Source organism: Porites lutea, chromosome 12, assembly GCF_958299795.1.
Source record: "Porites lutea chromosome 12, jaPorLute2.1, whole genome shotgun sequence".
In the NCBI taxonomy this organism is placed as follows: domain Eukaryota; kingdom Metazoa; phylum Cnidaria; class Anthozoa; order Scleractinia; family Poritidae; genus Porites; species Porites lutea.
The window spans coordinates 6,745,825-6,765,082 of NC_133212.1; the positions used below are offsets into that span (position 1 = coordinate 6,745,825).

General features: G+C 40.1%; 2 protein-coding genes across 2 annotated transcripts; both read left to right on the plus strand.

The window, feature by feature from the left end:
• Positions 1–22: 22 nt before the first annotated feature.
• On the plus strand, positions 23–8,731 carry LOC140921707 (prostatic acid phosphatase-like). The gene is made up of 8 exons (XM_073371719.1): positions 23–100; positions 224–316; positions 2,544–2,796; positions 3,032–3,131; positions 3,767–3,966; positions 4,098–4,308; positions 4,769–4,954; positions 6,438–8,731. The coding sequence occupies exons 2-8, from the start codon at positions 262–264 to the stop codon at positions 6,810–6,812; spliced, it is 1,380 nt and encodes a 459-aa protein (XP_073227820.1). The 5' UTR covers positions 23–100; positions 224–261; the 3' UTR covers positions 6,813–8,731.
• Positions 8,732–10,608: 1,877 nt separating this feature from the next.
• Positions 10,609–18,470, plus strand: LOC140953626 (uncharacterized). Its single transcript, XM_073403043.1, has 6 exons — positions 10,609–10,754; positions 15,325–15,394; positions 15,519–15,536; positions 16,609–16,653; positions 17,349–17,577; positions 17,818–18,470. The coding sequence occupies exons 1-6, from the start codon at positions 10,609–10,611 to the stop codon at positions 18,441–18,443; spliced, it is 1,134 nt and encodes a 377-aa protein (XP_073259144.1). The 3' UTR covers positions 18,444–18,470.
• Positions 18,471–19,258: the final 788 nt, after the last annotated feature.

Genomic DNA, 19,258 nt, shown 5'->3' on the forward strand with positions numbered 1-19,258 from the left:
TATTGCAACTTTTCCGCGTGCGTGTTGACAATGTGTGGAGGTATGCGTGACAGAATGCGTATTTTCAGATGATTGCCGGTTATTTTTGTTGCTTGCGCAGGTATTCTATTGCCATTTATTTACCAGTATTACATTCTAGCATAATACAACGGGATCTGGGTCGAAATCCAAATGCAGTTGTGCAGATGTTTTTAATATTAATTCTCAAGCTTTATATTTACAGTGTATAAATTTAGAAACTAATGAAGAACCCCCCTGAAGATGTCGAACAAGCTATTTATTTTTGTTGGACTTTATTTCTCTACTATTAGTGCAGGTAAGATGAATTTTAAATTGTACAAAACTATGCTAATAAAAGCTCATTCAGTCCTGTTCTCCCACAACCCTGCCCTATTACCGTCGAACCGACAACACTTGAAATATTTCAGGAATGTTTATTTTGTTACGGCCAATCACAGCAAAGATCATGACATGCGAACTTGCCGCATAACCACAAACTAATTAAGGTTGCTTGTGGACTAGTTTCTCACGCCTGATTCACTTTTTCTGACAACATTTCAGGAATGTTTCCAATGTTCAAGGTCTTGTCTGTTTGACAGTAATCATCATCATCATCATTTTCAGAAAAGTACAATTTTATCCCTAATGTGTTCATCACTAGGACTGTATACTATAGCTTCCTGGCCCCAGTTGTTTTAAAGGTGAATAGCGCTATTCACTGGATAAAATAATCCAGCGGATAGTGCAAATTATCGGTTTTCGTAATACCTTTCCACTGGATAACAGTGATTTATTCTGTGAATAGCGTTACCCAACTATTGAACAACCTGGGCCTGGTGGGTAATGTAAGGGCTGTAAAATCCCAGTTGTCCATGATCTGAAAAAGCAAACACTACGTGCTTGTCATGACTGTTTAGACTCTTTAACAAACCAGAGCGCATGTACAGTAAAGTCTCCATAATAACAGCAGACATACACTTACAATGGCACAGATTCTGCAACTGTCAAAGATCTCATTTTTGCAACCATATGGAAATTGTCAATAGGAGAAGTTGGAACTGAGTCAAAGAAATCACAAAGTCTCACAATTAATAAAGACCTTAGGTCAACTGTTTAGAACTGGGTTGCAACCTTCCTTCCTTCCCTGACACGAATGAAGTACCCGCATGCAGTGCTATGACTGCATATGACCACCACCAGGTTAGCTCAACTGCTGCCCGGTTAGCTTAGTTTGATTAGAGCAGATCCTCTGAGTGGTAGGACGCCGGTTCAAACCCTGGCTGGACTAATGCTTAGGGTCTTTTAATAGCTAAGGAGGAAATGCTGACTTTATAAAGACATCTAGCTGTATACAGTTAGACTTTCTAGTCTTCTTGAATGAGGACGATAAACTGTAGACCCTGTCTCACAACCCTTGCATATAATAAATTCCATTCACTGTTCATAAAGAGTAGGGGGAAGTCACCATGGTGCTGAGGTCTATCTCTCTTGGGCAGAGGGACTGTTACCATCCTCAGAGACCCAGGGGCAGATAGTGGGGGCGAGGGAAAGTCTAAACGGGCGGAAATTTATGGCACAAAGAAAAGTAAAGATTGGTGCCAGAAACTTTGTGTGTTTTTCTGCCCAATCAGAAGGCAGAACGGCAGCAACTGTTTGGAACTGGTCTGGTAAGACATTGTCCCCAGGGGCTCTTCTCACCGTTCTTTACTTTTCTTCGTGCCATATTTTTCCGCCCGTTTAGACTTTCCCTCACCCCACTATCTGCCCCTGGGTCTCCGCGGATGGACTGTTATGGGCCGGTAGTTAAATTGGCACTATGCACTGTTGCAGTGACCCAGCCAAGAATTGGTGAACTTTAGTAAATCATAATTGACAATACTTGTCATGTAGAGGCAGTGTGGAGAATGGTCAGTGCATCAGAATGGAAATGTGCAGGGTTTGAGTCCTGGTCCAACTACTATAATTATGTAGCTGGATTTGCTTCTCAGTCATTGCAATTCAAATTTTTGCCACCCTTGTAAATAGCCAACTCTGGTTTTCCTCCTTCCAGTCTTGATCTTATGTATATTTTACCACAAATTTCCTCGGACAAGCACCCAATCTTTCAAATAAGCATCCTCCCCCCCCAAAAAATAAGTTCCCACCCACTAAGCCAAAATATTAAACAAGCACCCCCCCCCCCTTCTCTCCCCCGTCACTTTCTTTTATTGTAGGGATACAAGGAAATCCTGTTTCTATTACCACTTCACTAATAACCCTGTGTGAATTTTAGAAATGGGACTAACCTACACTATATGACCAAAATGAGAACTTATCAAGTGCCCTGTTCTAAGCACCCTTCTTCCAATAAGGGCCCAACCATTTAGCTGAAATTTTACATTACCTAGACGCTTATTTGAGGATATACGGTATCTAGATTATTATTTTGTTAGTAAACTAGGTGGAAAGCCAAGTGCAATTCCACAAATTATTAACAAACCTTTACCCTTATTATAACTTGCAAAAAAAAAATTGTTAAAGATTTCATTTATCTTTTGTTTTAGAAGAACTGTGGCTTCAACAAGCAGTGGTAATATCACGCCATGGAAGCCGCACTCTTCTTACCAAAGATCACAAGACATTTGAGGAAGCAAGTGACAGCCAGTTGACTGTGAGAGGAATGGATCAAATGTTTAGAGCCGGAGAGTTTGTTCATAGTCATTTCCATGAAATGAACTTCAACTTCTCTGATTTGTATAGTAAATCTCCACAAGAAATTTATGTACGGTCTAGTGACTATTCCAGAACTCTCAACAGGTGAGAACTACATTTATACCTTAGTTTTCTTTCCCCCTGTTGTTTTTTTTTTTGTCGTCATGCAGTTCATGCTGCTCTGCATCACACCACAAAAATATGGATGCATAGGAGACTAGAATTACCTGGGTCTCTGTGATGCCTTGTGTTTTCTCAATAGCAGTTAAAGTTGTGTTCGACAGTGGTTGTATAGCAAGTCAACGTGGATGTCATTTCTTTGTCTTGACTTTTTTTTAAGTGCACTGAGTTTTCTTCTTGGATTATACCCACCAAGGAACCAAACGCTTAATGTTTCTTATGTGGACCAAGTTTTCCGTGCTCCATATGACATTCAACAGGTCAGTGTTACTGTCATAGTTTCTTCTTTTGACTTTTATCTAGGGGTATGCTAAGGTTAAGAATTCCTTGGTGGCCAGAGACAAACCAGTTGGCTATTTACAAGTGTCACCGAGAAGTTCAACCCGGAACTTAACTGAAAACAAATTGAGCTAGCAGTTGGGGTGGGGATCTAACTAAGGGCCTCCAGATTACAAACATTCCAGCACTCTAACTCAAGTGCTTGGTTAAGAAGAAAGGGAAAAGACAGTCATGCTGGCCCATGACTGAAGACTGCCATGAATCAACTCTAGGAGATGCTGGCTACCAGTGTTAGCCCATTTTTAAGCTTGCTGTTCCCTCATGCACTTCAAACCTGCAGTTAGCTTATTGAGCTAACTGGGTGGTGCTTTTTGTTCTGGTGGTACATGTAGTTGCTTCTTCAGACTTGCTTTTAAATAATAATGCAGGAAACCCTCTATAACCTCTACAGAATGAACATATCTCGTTATTCTGACGGTTGTTTTGGTCCCAAAGAAACCAAAATTCAGTGCCTCAGTTAAAATTAATGCAACTATCCCTGTTATGTGGGCACTTGGCTTTGCTCTCTTTGGTGTCCACATCAGTGAAGTCTGACTGTATTTACATTTATTGGCAGGTTCCAATTCACACTGTTGCTGTCGAGAATGATCAGCTCCTAAGAGGGTGGCTTTCCTGTCCTGAGCTGACGAAAAAAGTCACTGCTTTCTATGAGAGTAAAACATTTCAAGAGAGAGAGGCAGAAAGTGCCAGTCTTAGACAAACACTGGCAAATGTATTGGGGATTGAGAAAATTGAACTTAAAGACTTCTATAATGTGTAAGTAAGAGCACTATATTTCTGATCGGTCAAAAACCACAAAAACATGTTATTTTATACTGTAAAGCAAACCAGAAGTATGAGTTGTAAGTGTAAAGAAAAGACGTCCCTTGACATTTTACTCTTTTTAGGTATGACTACATTAATCTTCATCGCATGTACAACCACACTTTTAGTCTTAACATCACTGAAAAGGAGTGGTATAAGATTGAATCGTTGGCAGATTGGGTGGAATATAACAAATACAGCAAAGGACTTATCGGTGATATCGGCGGAGGACTTTTGGCCAATGAGATTGCCATGAGCTTCAAAAATGTTACAGAAAAGCAAAGTAAACTGAAGGTTTGTTTGTTTGTTTTTCAAGACATCCTTTACCCATCTAAGTCTTAACTACTTTTTATAAGACCCACTTCATACCTTTAATTTTAAGGGTGCTCTTCTTATTTCTTCCGAGAAACCACTGTTGATCGATCGTGTCGACGGCTTTCTCGTAACAAGGGATGGTTCGAGGACGGATACCGGCACAAACACCGATTAGAGGTTCAAGAAAACGTTCCGTGTATCAGAAGCCACCTTTACCTTTATCCTTGGTGGTATTCAATACGATTTACAACGTGATACCGTCATGATCATCATCATCATCATCATCATCGTCATCATCTTCGTCGTCGTCATCATCATCATCATTGTCGTCATTATCATCGACAAAAATCACACATTTCAGTGTTCATTAATCAAGAATAAGAACTAACTTATTTAACAATGAAGTGCATTTATTTATTTTCTTATTAATTCTTTTCAGTTGCGGTATTACTCAGCTCACTATCCTACCATGTTATCATTGTTTACTTCACTTGGGTTAATCAAAGATTCTCAGAGTCCTTTGAGTAAAATCCCGAATTATGCGTCTCTTGTGTTCACTGAACTACTGAGGGATTCTAAAAACAAATACTTCGTTCGATTTTCTTTCAAGAATAGTTCATTGGAGGTAAGTTTTTTTCCCTATACGTTTATGGCAGCCATGCATTTTCCTTAGAGTGAATGTACAATCAAACAAGGCCCATAATTCGTTTTAGTATATACTAAAACAGTGGATAGTGTTTTTCGCGCGCTCTGATTGGCTACTCAATCAGTGAATATCCTGCACTTTTCACTGATTCACCTCCAGTTCCTCCGAGCGAGCGACGCCAAACTCGCGTAGGTTGCGAGCAAAATGCTTTCCCGGTTTGCTGCCGTAACAAACTAAGAAATTTCACAACTAATCAAGCAAGCTATTTCCGAAATACATGAAGAAGGTGACGAAGTTCGGTTTGGAAGTTTTAACAGGTAAAGCTTTGTCTTGTTTACTTGAATAGTTATCGATAAAACCGGTGAAAAAGTTGTTTAAGCTTAAGTCTTGCGTTACTTTATTTAGTTGATTTGTTCATCAATAAGCTTAAAACTAAATTTAATAATCTTTTTTACAGAATTATTTTAAATACAAACAGAATTCACAACTCCTTTTGAAGAAACTTCCCCGCAAGAGCTAAACAAACGCCTTCAAAAGTTTTATTTGTCGCTAAGAAAAAGCGACGACCGCGGCCGTTCGGTCATCGCGCGCCAAAATTGTAATCGTTGGCAACAGTAAATGAGTTAAAAATCATCATTTTGTGCTCAATTATCTCACTGTTTTAGTATATACTAAAACAATTATTCACCTCAGTGTCGGTGGCTAGTATTGGATCTTTACCTCGCCGCTTCGCGGCCTCGGTAAATTTCCAATACTAGCCACCTCCACTTCGGTGAATAATTGTTATATATATTTCTTGTAGGCTATTTTCTGTTTTAGAAGACGTGTTTGATGAATTAGAAAATACGTAGAACGTGGCCTGGTTTTTTAAGTTTCAGTACTGAAAAACAACAGTCTTGTTCTAAAACAATTCACGATCACAACATCACTAGCAATATTTCCAAGCTCAAATCGCCAGAATAGTAGCATTTACGGGCTGCAAGAGATTTCAGGTCAGTACGTAAGTAGCCTAGAAAAAACAGCCGACATTTCGCGACGCCATCGCTGGTTTCCCCACAAAATGACGTCTGAGAAACGAGTGCAGAAATTTCATACTGATGTTTCTGATTGGTTGAAGCAAATTTCCTACGCGGCACGACCAATCAGAAGCATCACCCAGAACTGGGTAGTGACACGTCATCAGTATGGGATTTCTGCACTCGTTTCTCAGACGTCATTTCGCGTGAAAACCAGCGATGGCGTCGAGAAAGGTCGGCTGTAGGTAAGTAATACAGACGTACGACTCCTATTGCTCATGCTACAGAGAACTCTACAAATGCAACAGTAGCTACAATGTTAGCTAATCACAGGTGTATCCTTTGATATACATGCACTGAAATTCTGATAAGGCTCCAGCCAAGTAGTTTTCGTGTGACGTGCGTGCGTCTTTCTAATCTACCTTTATCGTTTTTTTTTCCCCTAGGAAACTATAGTAAAATATAACATACCCCATTGCGACGATCCATGCCCCCTGGACCAGTTTGTGAAAATTGTGACATCTCTTACAGTGCGTGATGTCACTTCGTGGTGCCACGCATGTAAAAATACCAAATTATCGCAGTGTAAACCCTCAGGAGAAAATGGTCAAAAGACCGTGTGCCCCGCTGTGAAAAAACCTAAATTATCTGGAACCGGTGGCTTTTTTCTCGGTGTGTTTGTCACGCTCCTAGTGGTGATTTTTATAACTGGAGTATGGCACTTTTGGTTGCGGAGACGCTGTCTACCTGGAGGAAGTGGCAGGCGACCTAGGATTGGACTAGCTGATTTGGAAAATGTCCCTTCTACTGGGGTTATATGACTGGAATGACAATTGACAGAGCCACGTCCGGCCACAGTTTTGTCCAGTCTCGATGTTTGTTTTGCAAAACTACAAAATCTGGACCGCGTTTACTCTTGCAAAGACTTGTGGGATCGTTACGGGAGACACGGAAGACCTTAGATAACAATGACCTTATCCAGGTTGTAGCGTCCAGCGGTTTTAGTGAAAACAAGGGTTTGACTGGGATGCTCAGTCTCGGGGGCTCATAAAACCTGGTCTCGGTCATTCTTATTTAAGGATTTTCCTCGGGACACTTCGGTCAGCTATCGGCCATTTTTTTTCCCTGCCCCCAGTGACAGTCCCAGGAGACTTTGCGAAAATTAACACAGCCGAGTTTCCTTTTTGGTGAATGGCGAATGGCGAATGGGGTGAAGTTGCAATCCCAAAAATTTTAAAGAAATTCTGAATAAAAGTCCACGAAACCTTAATGCTACACACGGTGTTTCCGGAAATCAGCTAAAATTCTATCTCTACAGATGATTTTCTAACTAACTGCATGGTGATGGACTTTTTTTAATGGAACTTGAGCCCATACGAACATTATATTTTGCAGTATTGTGATACAATTATTTAGCCTGTGGTCTGACGATGGAAAGGTCGCTGGTTGTTGCCGTACTCGCAAATAAATGTTGGGATCGCTTTAAGATGGCGGACACCAGTCTTGAAATTTTTAGTTAGCGAAAGCTTACTAAAGGCTGGGTTTCACTAGCGGTGTAGTCGGAGTCGTAATCAGCAGCGTGGGACTTAACGATCTAATGAAAACAACGCTCCGGTTCCGCTGTTTTACGACTCCGCGTTTACCATCAAGTGAAAACAAGGTTGTCGAAGTCGCAAGCAGAAGCGAAAGAACTAAACCAATCACAAAGCGTCCGCTTCTGCTTCCGACTCCGACGGTCCCGTTTTCACTTGAACGTAAACGACGGAGTAGTATGCGGAGTCGGAAGGAAATGGAAGCGTTCTGATTCTTCCGACTCCGATTCCGTCGAGATTATGACTCTGCTTACGACTCTGATTTTTGATTTTCACAAGGTCATAAGCGCTCTTACGACTCCGCTTACGATTCGGACTCCGACTCCGTCGCTAGTGAAAACCAGCCTGTACCTTAAAGAAGGTTAATTATAATTGAAACTATTTTTCAAAAAATCAGGTTGTATTCGAAGTAACTGCTGTGCTTGTTTTCTAGATAATTCTTTGACTAAACGTAAAAGAGGCGACTGCAAGAAACGACAGCTGTTAGTGCTCATTTTTTGTAAAGATTTTTCTAAACGTTTGCTTTAAAAATTCGTGAATTTAATTATTCGGGAAGAAGAAAGTCTGTAAGGCGTTTCTTTAACCCTTTACAGGTAACGTTCCCAGCCCCTTTCCAGGTTGGAAATGTGATTTAATTAAGTGATGTCAGATTGTCTTTATGGGCGAAACATTTGGATTTTTGCATTTTGGATTTTTTGAAGTGGCCTATTCTCAAATCAAATTTGACGTCATACCCCTTAATAATAGCAACTTACTGCCACTATTAAAAGCTATTAATATCACTACCCGGATCTGGGTAGTACTTATGATTGGGCCTATCGTGAGAGAAATTTACACCAAATAATCAGAAGCATTACCCAGATCTGGGTAGTGATACATCCCGGGGAAACTAGTGTTGGCGTCCCGAAATGCCGGCTGTTTTCTCAGGCTAACGCAAAAAGGGTCGATGAAAAAATTTAAACTTTGCCGCCAAACAGGCTACTAAAAGCTACGAATGGATTCAGGTCAGGTATAAAAGGAGGACTCCCCATGGTATTTGCTTCAAAAAGCCATAACACAAAGGTGACGATTTGTTGTGTTGGAAAGTCAAGTCACATATAAGCTTCAGATTCATTTACAGTGGAACCTCTATTCAGGGGACACCCTTGGGACCAAGATAAGTTTCCCCTAAATAGAGGTGTCGCCTACATGGAGGTTGGGCTGGGGTTTGTTAACATTTAACCAACAAATAAAATATTTTTGTTTTATTCTGCCACGGAATCTGCTGCAGTCATTATTTCAAGCAGCTAGAGAATGTATAGAAAATCATGATTAACTCTTCTCTGCGGTATTGCGTTTTTAATTCCCACAAGTGAGGAGTACATCAATTTAACTTTCAGACGTACACGCAAATTCATAACCCCCCGTGGTACAAGGGAGGGTGGATGGTACCCCTCCCCGGAGTTTTTCATATGTGACAGTATTTTGAAACGATTTTCCCTTAAGTGGAAAGCCTTCCATCTTCTCAACAAGATCAGGTATATGGTTTTGGGGTGGTGGCGCTGCTGGGGGCGTCGACGTCACAAACAATGTTCGCCATCTTGGATTTTACCAAGAATTAGAAATCAGGTTAAAACCGCGAGAAATGATAATTTTCTTTGTGCTTTACATGAAATATAATACATATATAAGCACTCTGCATGATTTTAGCCACAAGATTTACTTTTATTGTTGAAAGAAGTTGAAAAAACATGTATTTTCACCCAAAATTGGTTTGACCACCTGCTATTTATGACGTCATATCTTGTAACCATAGCAACTGACCATCACTAAACTTGTCTAAAAATGTGTGCGAGAGATGAAAGAACAGCTACTGAAAACGACAGGAACAGATGTTTTATCCTCTAGGAAAAAACTCAGAAAAACCTTATGGGGGTGGTATCCGCCCCCCCCCCCCTTCCCCCCCAAATTTTGTGTCCCCTGAGTAGAGGTGTCCCTTGAACAGCGGTGTTCCAAAAAAGAGTTTCCACTGTATTCGCGGCAGTATAGACTCGTCAGTTTTATCAACCATTTTTCGAGATTAGTGGCTTGTTACTCTGACTATTCCTCTTGAAGCCGACGTTCATAAATTTGTCACGTGGACAGCCCGTGGATCGTAGCGGCCTGCAAACTCGATTGGCCCATACTCCATACATTTCTATATATATATTAGTCCATCAGCTGAGAGCCGAAAATTTGGGTTTATGGCTCACTCGAGGGGAACAGCCGAAACATGTCACTTATTAATTTTTGACTATTAAGCATTACAAAAATACATGATAGCAAGGATAAAACGGTAGCTTTCACTTTGAAAATCGAAATTTAAATTTGCCCCTCATAATCTCCTTTTGGCCGCCATCTTGAATTTTGGGGAAGGCTGAAAAGTTGCTTATATTCTTAAACAATATAACTTAAACAAATGTTGTTTAAGCGTAGATTTAAAACATATTTGAACTAAAAACATTACTTCCGTTTATTGTAGTGCTTAAATTATAACTACCTGAGGTCCTATGCCTTTGAATCAACATTGAATCAACATTGCCCGTTATTGGTCACTCAATAAGACCGGCAGTTCGCTATTTATTTAATAACTAGAAAAAAATGTAAGGTTTAGAAAATTGTTTCAGAAAAGAGTAAGTAAATAAATCATATGTTTACATTGCAAGTGTATTGAATAGAGTCTCTTCTTGAAAACAATTTCTTAGTGGAAAACCTCACCCAGTAACGCGTCTATGACCGGAATTAGTTTTAGAAGTTTCAGCTGAATGTGAATTCCCCGCACGTCTCATCAAAATCAATGTAATGGCCGAACTAAGTTCACCAACGAGAGAGATTTGCAATTCGCAAAGCTTGTCTACACAGAGGTAAGTGATGACTAACTGTACTCCATTGGCAAGAGAAAGCAGCCAGTGAAAAACTTTGTAATGAGCCGTTGCTCATCAAATCACGCGCTTTCTTTGATCCAGTGAAGAAAGCCAAGGTGAAGGCTGTGCATAAGGTTCGCAACATGGATCTAGTACTTCCTCTTGAGCTTGGATGGCACTTCTGGGACAGTTCCGGCAAGTTGAGAACAAAACCGGCTGTTTCGATGAAACTGCAGGCTACGGAAGTTGTAGATCTCCTCTGGAGTTATGTTCCATGTGGTCGCTTAGAGTAACGAACTTCGCGCAGCAGGTGTAGACGAAGTGGTTGATGTGTAGCGCGAGGTGTTGATCAAAAATGTCAAAAGACTGAAAAAAATGTCTACCGCTGACAGTGTACAATACAGGGATTTACTGCGATGCACTATACTGTGAAGTCATAGAACGAGCTGCTAAGTCCCAACACAAATAAACTGAAATCGTCAAATTCCTTGTGCTCGACACGGCAAAACTGAAGCAATTAGAAGCAGACTCGGCAACTTGATCATGGACTCCCGTGTGACAACTGAAGACCAGTCGGGCGACTAGAGGCAGACACATGGTGACCAGAGACCCAGTTCCTGAGGTACAGTTCCGTGACGAAGAGGCTGATACGCGTATTGTTCTGTATGCTCGGCTTGCGCGTGGGAATGACAGTGTGATGCACTCTTATACACTGACACTGAGACTGATGTCTTAATTTGTCCCAGCAAAAACTTCACTTTGAAAAGGTGCTACGTGAAAAACGGAAGAGGCGCGAACATTCTATGCAACTTGAACCAGGCGATGTTAACCACTGCTTCATGAGGAGCCCTTACAGGTGTAAACTTGAACACAGGCTGTGATAACATCTCTGCCTTCTTTAGTAAAGGGAAGTGGAAAGCAGTCCAGCTTCTCCCACCAATGGAGGGTACGTCCGAGTTATGGCGAGTATCGCGGGAAAGAGTGATCAGTATCCAATGAGAATTTAAAATTCAAGATACGGAGGCACGCGTATGTGAACTGTACGGAACGAAGTGGCATAGTGCGCTGCCACGAGATTCATCCCCAGCCTAAGGCTGCAAGGTCAAGCTGGAGAATCTGCCGCCATGCGAGTCATCTTTTCGACTTACAGTAGCAATTATCAAGCCTCAATGTGAAGAAGAACCATCGTTCTGCTCCGCTTGTTGGCACGTTACGGTAGAGTAGTTGCAACTCATGCGTATGAACCTTTCTTCAGCTTATGATGTTAGAGCAGAAAATGCTGTACATGTGAATCTATATGTTTATGTTAAATTTTTCAAACGCGAATGTCAGCAGTGAAGAATGGTGTTATGCGAATGATGTCAGTTATGGGATCATAGTCTTTTTGTTCTAAAACAAGTTCTGGAGCACGTTTCGAGGAGGGGGGAGGGGGCACTCCCTTATTTTCGCTTATACAGGTCAGGTATGTGCTGCTGAACACAATGTCTTGAAAATTAAACAGGGTGTAGAATGTAACTATTTTTAAAGTAAAATCCTAATTATTTATTTTATTATTTTAATGTTAAAATTCTATTATAATAGTAAATTCGCTTAAAGGCGTCTTGAACAGTGTCTTTTTGGGCTGGAAGCCTTAAAAAGACTGTGAAGGCTTGCGTTAAGCAGTTTACAGTTGCAATACCAATAATTTTTTTGCAATGTATCTATTTCCGTGATGTTAGTTTCATAAACTATTTGATTCTTTATGTAAAACATTCTTTTAGCCATGCTAATTAGCCGAAAACCAATCCAAACAAGAGGAATTTGAGAAAAAATGCGGTTTTTTCGCTACTCGCCGGCCGTCACCAAAGGGTTAAAGAAAGTTACCAATTTGTTTCGAATTGGCCTTTTTTCTCATAAAAAAGTCAAATTTGCCCATTGCAGCACAAAATAGGTTTGTAATGTGAAAAGACGAACTTGCTACAATGTGTTTAATTAAGGTTAATGGCAATTTTCTTATTTAGATGATTGAGATATCAGTTGAATAGGCTCATTTTAAAAGCAAAATGGCGGTCACTGTGGTGTCATATATGTTTTCTTTTTCATCACATCTTGACTAACCTTAACAATGCTAAAATAATATCTCAGATACCTAGTTGTTCAAATCCTCTTTTAAAAATCTTGTGTTTAAATTAAGAGGGAATCAAAAGTTTGTTTATAAATCCAAGATGGCGACCGAAATAAGAGTTTAAGTGGCAAATTTAAAATTCGATTTACAAAGTAAAAGCTACCGTTCTATACTTGCTATCATGCATTTTGTGATGCTTTTTACTCAAAGATTTAGACTATGCATGTTTTGTTTGTTCTCCTTAAGTGAGCCATACAACCCCCCTAGCTGATGGACTATATCTGTGGTTCCCGCGATGACGTCAGATAGTGATAAACTTTGACTGTTTGCGGCAGTTTTGTCGATCAAAAAATGCAAACGTATTTAGCTTCGAAATGAGGGCGAGAATAAAGATTTTATAGACATTTATCAGGGCGTCTCACTTCAGAGACATATTTGCCTAGGTCACGCGGGTATGCTCGTCTTGCGTTTCAGTTTGTCTTTTTACCGTCAAAACCTTGTTTTGCCTTTAAAAGTACCTTTGGGTTTATGTTACAAGCAAAAAAAACTCACAAGGAACTTATTTCTTTCCCCCCTGATGGATCAAAACTGGTTCAGCTCCGTCGATCGGCCGTGCCCGTGTGGAAGCCGAATTAAATTTGCACGCGAACTTGCCTTTTTTTTTCCATCCGGCGATTTGAAAAATGCTAAATATGCGCCATGAAACAACAAAGAAGAAGAGCAAGAACACTAAGAAGAAGAACAAGAGCAGGAAGAATTGAACACGAACAATAAGACCGAGAGTAAGAACAAGAACAAGAAGACGACGACGACGGCAAGACTGAAGGGAGAGAAGTAGGTCACCCATCCAGTTTCCCAGTCGTAATTAATCGATAAACCGATAGTAATCGATATCAATCATCGATGAATATCGATTTCCGATATCAATCGATAGAAAACGATAAAGAAAAAAGTTGTGATTTTTATTAACATCGATTTCCTACAGAAATCGATTGTGATTAATTTATCGATTCTTATCGATTACTATCGATGACTCATGTCATTCGGTAAAGGTTCAACATTAACACGATGTTGTCGGTACGGTATTATTGAGTCATTCAGTCGTGATATTATGCAGTTTTTGTAATACTGATAAAATAATAAACAGATTTGTATGCAATGCAGTGACAAAACAGCTTTCGCCGAACCAAGTACGACCCTTTGTGCCGAAAGATGGCAGCGATCTGGAGGTCTTCAGCTGTCGAGAAAGGTTGTCGGAAAAAGTGCACGCGACAACCCCGAAAGGTATTGTGGGTGGCTTTTAGGTCACTGATTTTTAAAGAAATTTCAAAGAATGGCACAAGACGACACGGACATATGTTTGCGAGTGCTAAAGGAAAGCAACAAAAGTAAGTTCGACAGCTACAGTGTCAGGGACAAGTGTATTGATCATATCCCATATTACCTTTCGGGATTGTCGCGTGCACAGTTTTTGCCACAACCTTCCTCGAAATAGCTGTGTTTACCACATTGAATTGGATTCCCATGTGTGCGACAGCGAGATTACAAGGAAAGAAATGCAAGATGCAGTCGATGACGCAGGATTGAATAGACAAGAAAAAAACTATTAAACCCAAAGAAACAAAAAATGGGAGGCGACAAAGACTACTTCTGGAGTACTTGATGAACTCAAAAATAAAACGTTTTAAGCTTAATATCATAGGTGACGAATTACTCCTTAATTATGGCGCGAAATTTCAGCGTTAATTTATAAGGATTTGGACAAAACGCGCGTGAAATTATTCCCTAAACTAATTAAGGTAAGATTAGATTGATGATGAATTAAATTACGTCGCAGCCTCTCGGCTGTGATAGCGCTTCAAAAAAATATTAAAATTACGAAAATTCAAAAATTTACAGAACTGATTTGCCTATGATTATACCATCGCAGCCATGGCCCGGGCGTACATGAAAGAGTTCCTCGTCCGATTAGTTTTCAAATTGGGTACTTGAAAATCGCGCTATTTTCTTAAATTGTAACCATTGCAGCAGCGAGTTGGAGGCAACAGGTTTCTAATCTTATGGTTCGGGTCCGAAAGAATGTTAACACTATACATTAAATGAGGTAGTTGAAACGTTCACAGCATATGCATGACTTAACAATCGTTCTTTTATTTCAATTTCAGTGGAATTAATCAGCCACTTAATTAAGGGTGGCCCAATTTCTGACAATTTATGTTGGATTTATTCGAATTTAAAATTCGGCACATGAAACAAGTTTCGGGGGGTGTCTGAAACGGGCCTTACGTACCCTTCCTCATAGTCGATATCTAGTCTTGTTCAATACAGTGACCGCGGCAGTATATGACAACTTGACCCATGTCAGCGGAAATTATCATATTGTGGGTAAAAACTTCATTTGCATATAATTTAAGTCTCGCAGTTTTTTCTTGTTTAGAAAAGGATGAAACATCTCCGTCATCAGTGTGAAACTTTGTGAGTTCATGCTAAAAGCATAAGGAGGTAAAGCTAACATGTCACGATTGTTTGCTCCGTTTTTTCTGTTTCTTATCTTGCGTTCCTTCGCAAGCCAGAGAAAATCCCCAAACAATGTAAGTTGTATAATAGCTTTAGCCTTGTCTCCGCTGTATAAAAATCTTTAATTAGAAAAGAAAGCAACAAGATGAAGCCCTCAGTTATAGTATCAGACGGTAGCGTATAAGCGATAATTATAAAATCAACCTTGGCTATTAAGTCCCACACTTTCCATCTTCAGGTTTCTACAAGTAGAACAAAACAAAACTTCTGCGGAAGAAACTGGGGAGGCTGCTGCAAATGCTGCAACGGTGAGCTGATCGGGATGAGCGAATCCCCAATTTTTTTAAAATCCCATCGTTTTTGAGACTTGCGTCCCAGTTCGAATTATTTTGTTGGCTAAAACTAAAAACCATATCTTTTTTTTTATTGTAGGACGAGACGGAAGAGATGGTAAGAACGGTACCGAATTAGAAAATAAGACCATAATTCTAATCTCGAGAGTAAGGTGGTCAAGATTCAATTTTAATTAATACGCAGAGAATGTCTTGGAATTGAAATCCTTTTCAAAGGCAACGACTAAAAGTTCAAAACTTATCTTAAAACAATGTTCTGACACGGCAATTGCCCAAAAGTCGATCATAAATACGAGAACTTAGGTAGGTCATTCACAAGTATTGAAATCATCAAGTAAATACAAAAATGACAATAATCGAGGGACCGAAAAGAAGCTGAATGTCGCCTACCTTTACAAGACGTTTTCACGCGTTTTCAATACTGATTTGAGTTGCAGTCTAACGTCTAACGTGGACTTTTAAGTTGATTTAAGTGGAAACTCTTCTTACAGGAAAGTTAGGCCGCAGTTTAAGTGACAGTCAAAGTGATAAAAAAAATTGTTAATAAATAATGCCTCAAAGTTTCATAGATTCTTATCATATATAATGACGACGCATCAGTTGCTATTACACACATTGTTCCATTTAAGGAAAGGATAGCCGCGATGTACGAGACGGCATCTTTGGGTACGGAATGAAGGTTGGTCTGTTAATGGTGTAATCACAAAGCTTCTTCCGTTTCTAATCATGATCATTTTACTGCTATAATCACTATTAATGCGCTAGTTCATGTTTAATTAACACTGAGAGCTACTCTCTCTTACATTTCTCTGTAAACGTGGCAACAATTAGAAGCTGTGCGTAAACTAGCCATTTATTGTTCATGTTCTGCGTCAGTTCTTCGTCTTCGTTTTGCCTCTTCTCTTCTTATCTGCTTGCATAGGTACGTTGTAAATCATATGAAAGTGTAAATACCGAATTTATGTAACCAGAAAGGAAAAGCGGTTCTTTAGTCTTATTGAACAACGACGCGCTCTGGCAAACAGTTCTCATTCCTTTCTTTTCCACTGGAAGCTAAAACGTATTAACTTCGGGTCATATTTGAATATTTGAATATTTTTGTTTCATATATGAAACAAAAAATCTCATTAAAATTTGGGTTATTGTGACTTTATTTCCTTCATTTTGAGGGTGAGAAGGGAGAGCAAGGAATTAAAGGAAACAACGGGATGAAGGTTGGTTCCTACGTACTTACCGGCCCTGCCACGCAGAGTTTCTAATCGTAATCATTTTACTGCTAGTTCGAAATTGATTTGCAATATTTTTTTTATTATTGTTTGACACTGAGAGCTAGTCTGGCTTACATTTCTCTCAAACTTTGCGCAAACTACCAGCCATTTAGCTCCATTTATTGTTCATGTTCTGCGTCAGTTCTTCGTCTTCGTTGCCTCTTCCCTTCTTATGTGCTTACATGGGTACCTTGTAAATGATGTAAAAGTGTAAATGAAATGTGAACCGAATTTGTGTAACCAGAAAGGAAAGCGGTTCTTTAGTCCTATTGAACAACGACGCGCTCTGGCAAACAGTTCTTATTCCTTTCTGTTCCACTGGAGGCTAAAACTTAACTTCGAGTCATATTTGAATATTTGAATATTTTTGTTCCATATATGAAACAAAAAATCTTATTAAAATTTGGGTTATTGTGACTTTATTTCCTTCATTTTGAGGGTGAGAAACACTGGGAGAGCAAGGAATTAAAGGAAACAACGGGATGAAGGTTAGTTCGGCCTACGTACTTACTCTGCCTCGCTTGCCTTGTTTTTTCAATATTTCAATAGTGAATAAACAATTAAGGCAGATGCTATCACGAAAAATAGGCTCACCAAGGGTCCTCATTCCTTCATCGTTTCCTCTTTTTGTCGATTTTCAGGGACAAAAAGGGGAAAGCGGTTCTCCAGGAAAAAACGCCAGTGGGAAGATAAGGTTTGGCGACACCTCTGAAAAATGCACTGGGAGCATCGCTGGCACTGTTCGTTATAACAATGCCCAGAAAACCTTGCAGCTATGCGATGGAAGTGCCTGGCTGCCACTGGTGACTGCTGGGAAAGGTCTCACGTCAAATAATCCAGGCCGTCATTGTTTGGATATTTTAAATTCGGGTGAGTTTAAGGAGACAGAATAAGAGTTCACGTGCACGTTGAATATTGAAAATTAAAAATGGTTCCATAAAACTAACGGCGAAAACAAATTACGATTAAAGAAAGATTTATAGTTTTAGGCTTCTATTTACGACCATTTACCTCGATAACTTTTTTATAGTCGAAGACGCACCTAGATGAAATTAAATCACGATATTTTCACACTCTCAGATTGTCTTCCTTTTTTTGATTTATGATCAGGTCAGAGCCAGGGTAACGGTATTTACTGGATCGATCCGAACGGCAGCTCAACAGCTGACTCGTTCCAAGCTTTCTGCGACATGCAAACTGAGCGCGGAGGTTGGACCCTAGTTGCCACAAAGGTCTCCCCAAGCTTCCTCTTCATCAAGTCTGCTTTCTCACCAGTGGCCGCCAAAACTAAAAACACAGACGCCGCGAGTCATATCCATCCAAGCATGGGGGACTGGGACGAGATCATGTTCCGCTTTGCTGACGTCAATACTATCCGGGTTATTTACAACAGGAAGGCTGGTGCACCAAACGTCAACAAGGCAGAATTCGACAAGTTCTTGATGGGGAAAAGTCTGGATAGAATAAAGGACGTTTACGGATTGTACAAGTATAGCCTAAGAGATCCCAAAAGAAATCCGAAAGGAGGGTATCTTACCATCAAAGGATTGCACGTCAGGTCAAACAGTGGCATCTCGGAAGGACACGGAGGCTCAGACAAGTGGCTGGACCTGTGGAATCATGTGGATGGAAATGGAAACAACTATATCTACTCTGATAACAGCAAGGCAACAGGCACAAAGTGTATCGCGGGCTATTGTTATCTGCACAAGCCAGTCTGGGTGATGGTGCGTTAATTTAAAGAAACATGTTTCAGTACACTGGAAAAACCTCAGTTAACTGTTAACTGAGCTGTCAAAGGCAATTAAATTTGTTTTTGACACAGGCTGGTGTTGGGACAAAGTAAATGTTAGCCTATACGTAAATTTGTGCTATGTAAATCATCATTACGTCAGGAACCTTATTGGAATTTGTCTGTTTTTAATAGAGCCGGTCTTGTAGTGAACTGTAAGGGAGCAGTCCTGGCTATAGCTGCTTCTAAATAAACCTCACAAGCTTTGACAGTTAAGGACGATTTTTTTTGTTCAGTCATATAAAGTTCGCAGACTTATATTTGTTTCTTTCTCCTGCTGACGCCTTCGTGTCTCGCGTCTCGCGCTTTCGTCCTTCCACTATATAGACAGATCATGCGCCATGTTACGACACTTAATGCCACATGCATTATTTGAACAAGACGCCTAAAGTCGTTTCCGTGGGATGCGTTGGTCTATGGAAGCATAATGGCGTTCTATCTGAATTTGGAAAAATTAGGGAAACCGAAAAGATGTGTCATGTTATGAGCCTCGATGAGTAGGTTACCTGTATGGGTTGGTTTAATGACTGAATTATATATTATAGTAGCCTGCGTGCGTGGCAGGCTACTATTTCTCCCCAATCCACATCCCCTTTTTGCTTCCTCCCTATCCCCTACCCCTTTCGACACCTGCTACGCAAGCTAAATTTATAGTTATCAGTGGTCGCAAGGATGGAGTTGATCTTGTTTTGATCTATCGCTATGTAGTTATTTTCGTAGCACGATTTGGATAAGAAAAAGAAGTTATTTTGCGTCAAA

What these genes read in the sequence shown, in the direction of transcription:
- LOC140921707 (XM_073371719.1), top strand. Translation starts at nt 262, where the DNA reads ATGTCGAACAAGCTATTTATTTTTGTTGGACTTTATTTCTCTACTATT. An exon ending in CTTAAAGACTTCTATAATGT is followed by an intron (nt 3,967 to 4,097) that starts GTAAGTAAGAGC and finishes TACTCTTTTTAG; the next exon opens with GTATGACTACATTAATCTTC. An exon ending in TCAAGAATAGTTCATTGGAG is followed by an intron (nt 4,955 to 6,437) that starts GTAAGTTTTTTT and finishes TTTTTCCCCTAG; the next exon opens with GAAACTATAGTAAAATATAA.
- LOC140953626 (XM_073403043.1), top strand. Translation starts at nt 10,609, where the DNA reads ATGGATCTAGTACTTCCTCTTGAGCTTGGATGGCACTTCTGGGACAGT. An exon ending in GTTCCATGTGGTCGCTTAGA is followed by an intron (nt 10,755 to 15,324) that starts GTAACGAACTTC and finishes TTCCATCTTCAG; the next exon opens with GTTTCTACAAGTAGAACAAA. An exon ending in TTTGGATATTTTAAATTCGG is followed by an intron (nt 17,578 to 17,817) that starts GTGAGTTTAAGG and finishes ATTTATGATCAG; the next exon opens with GTCAGAGCCAGGGTAACGGT.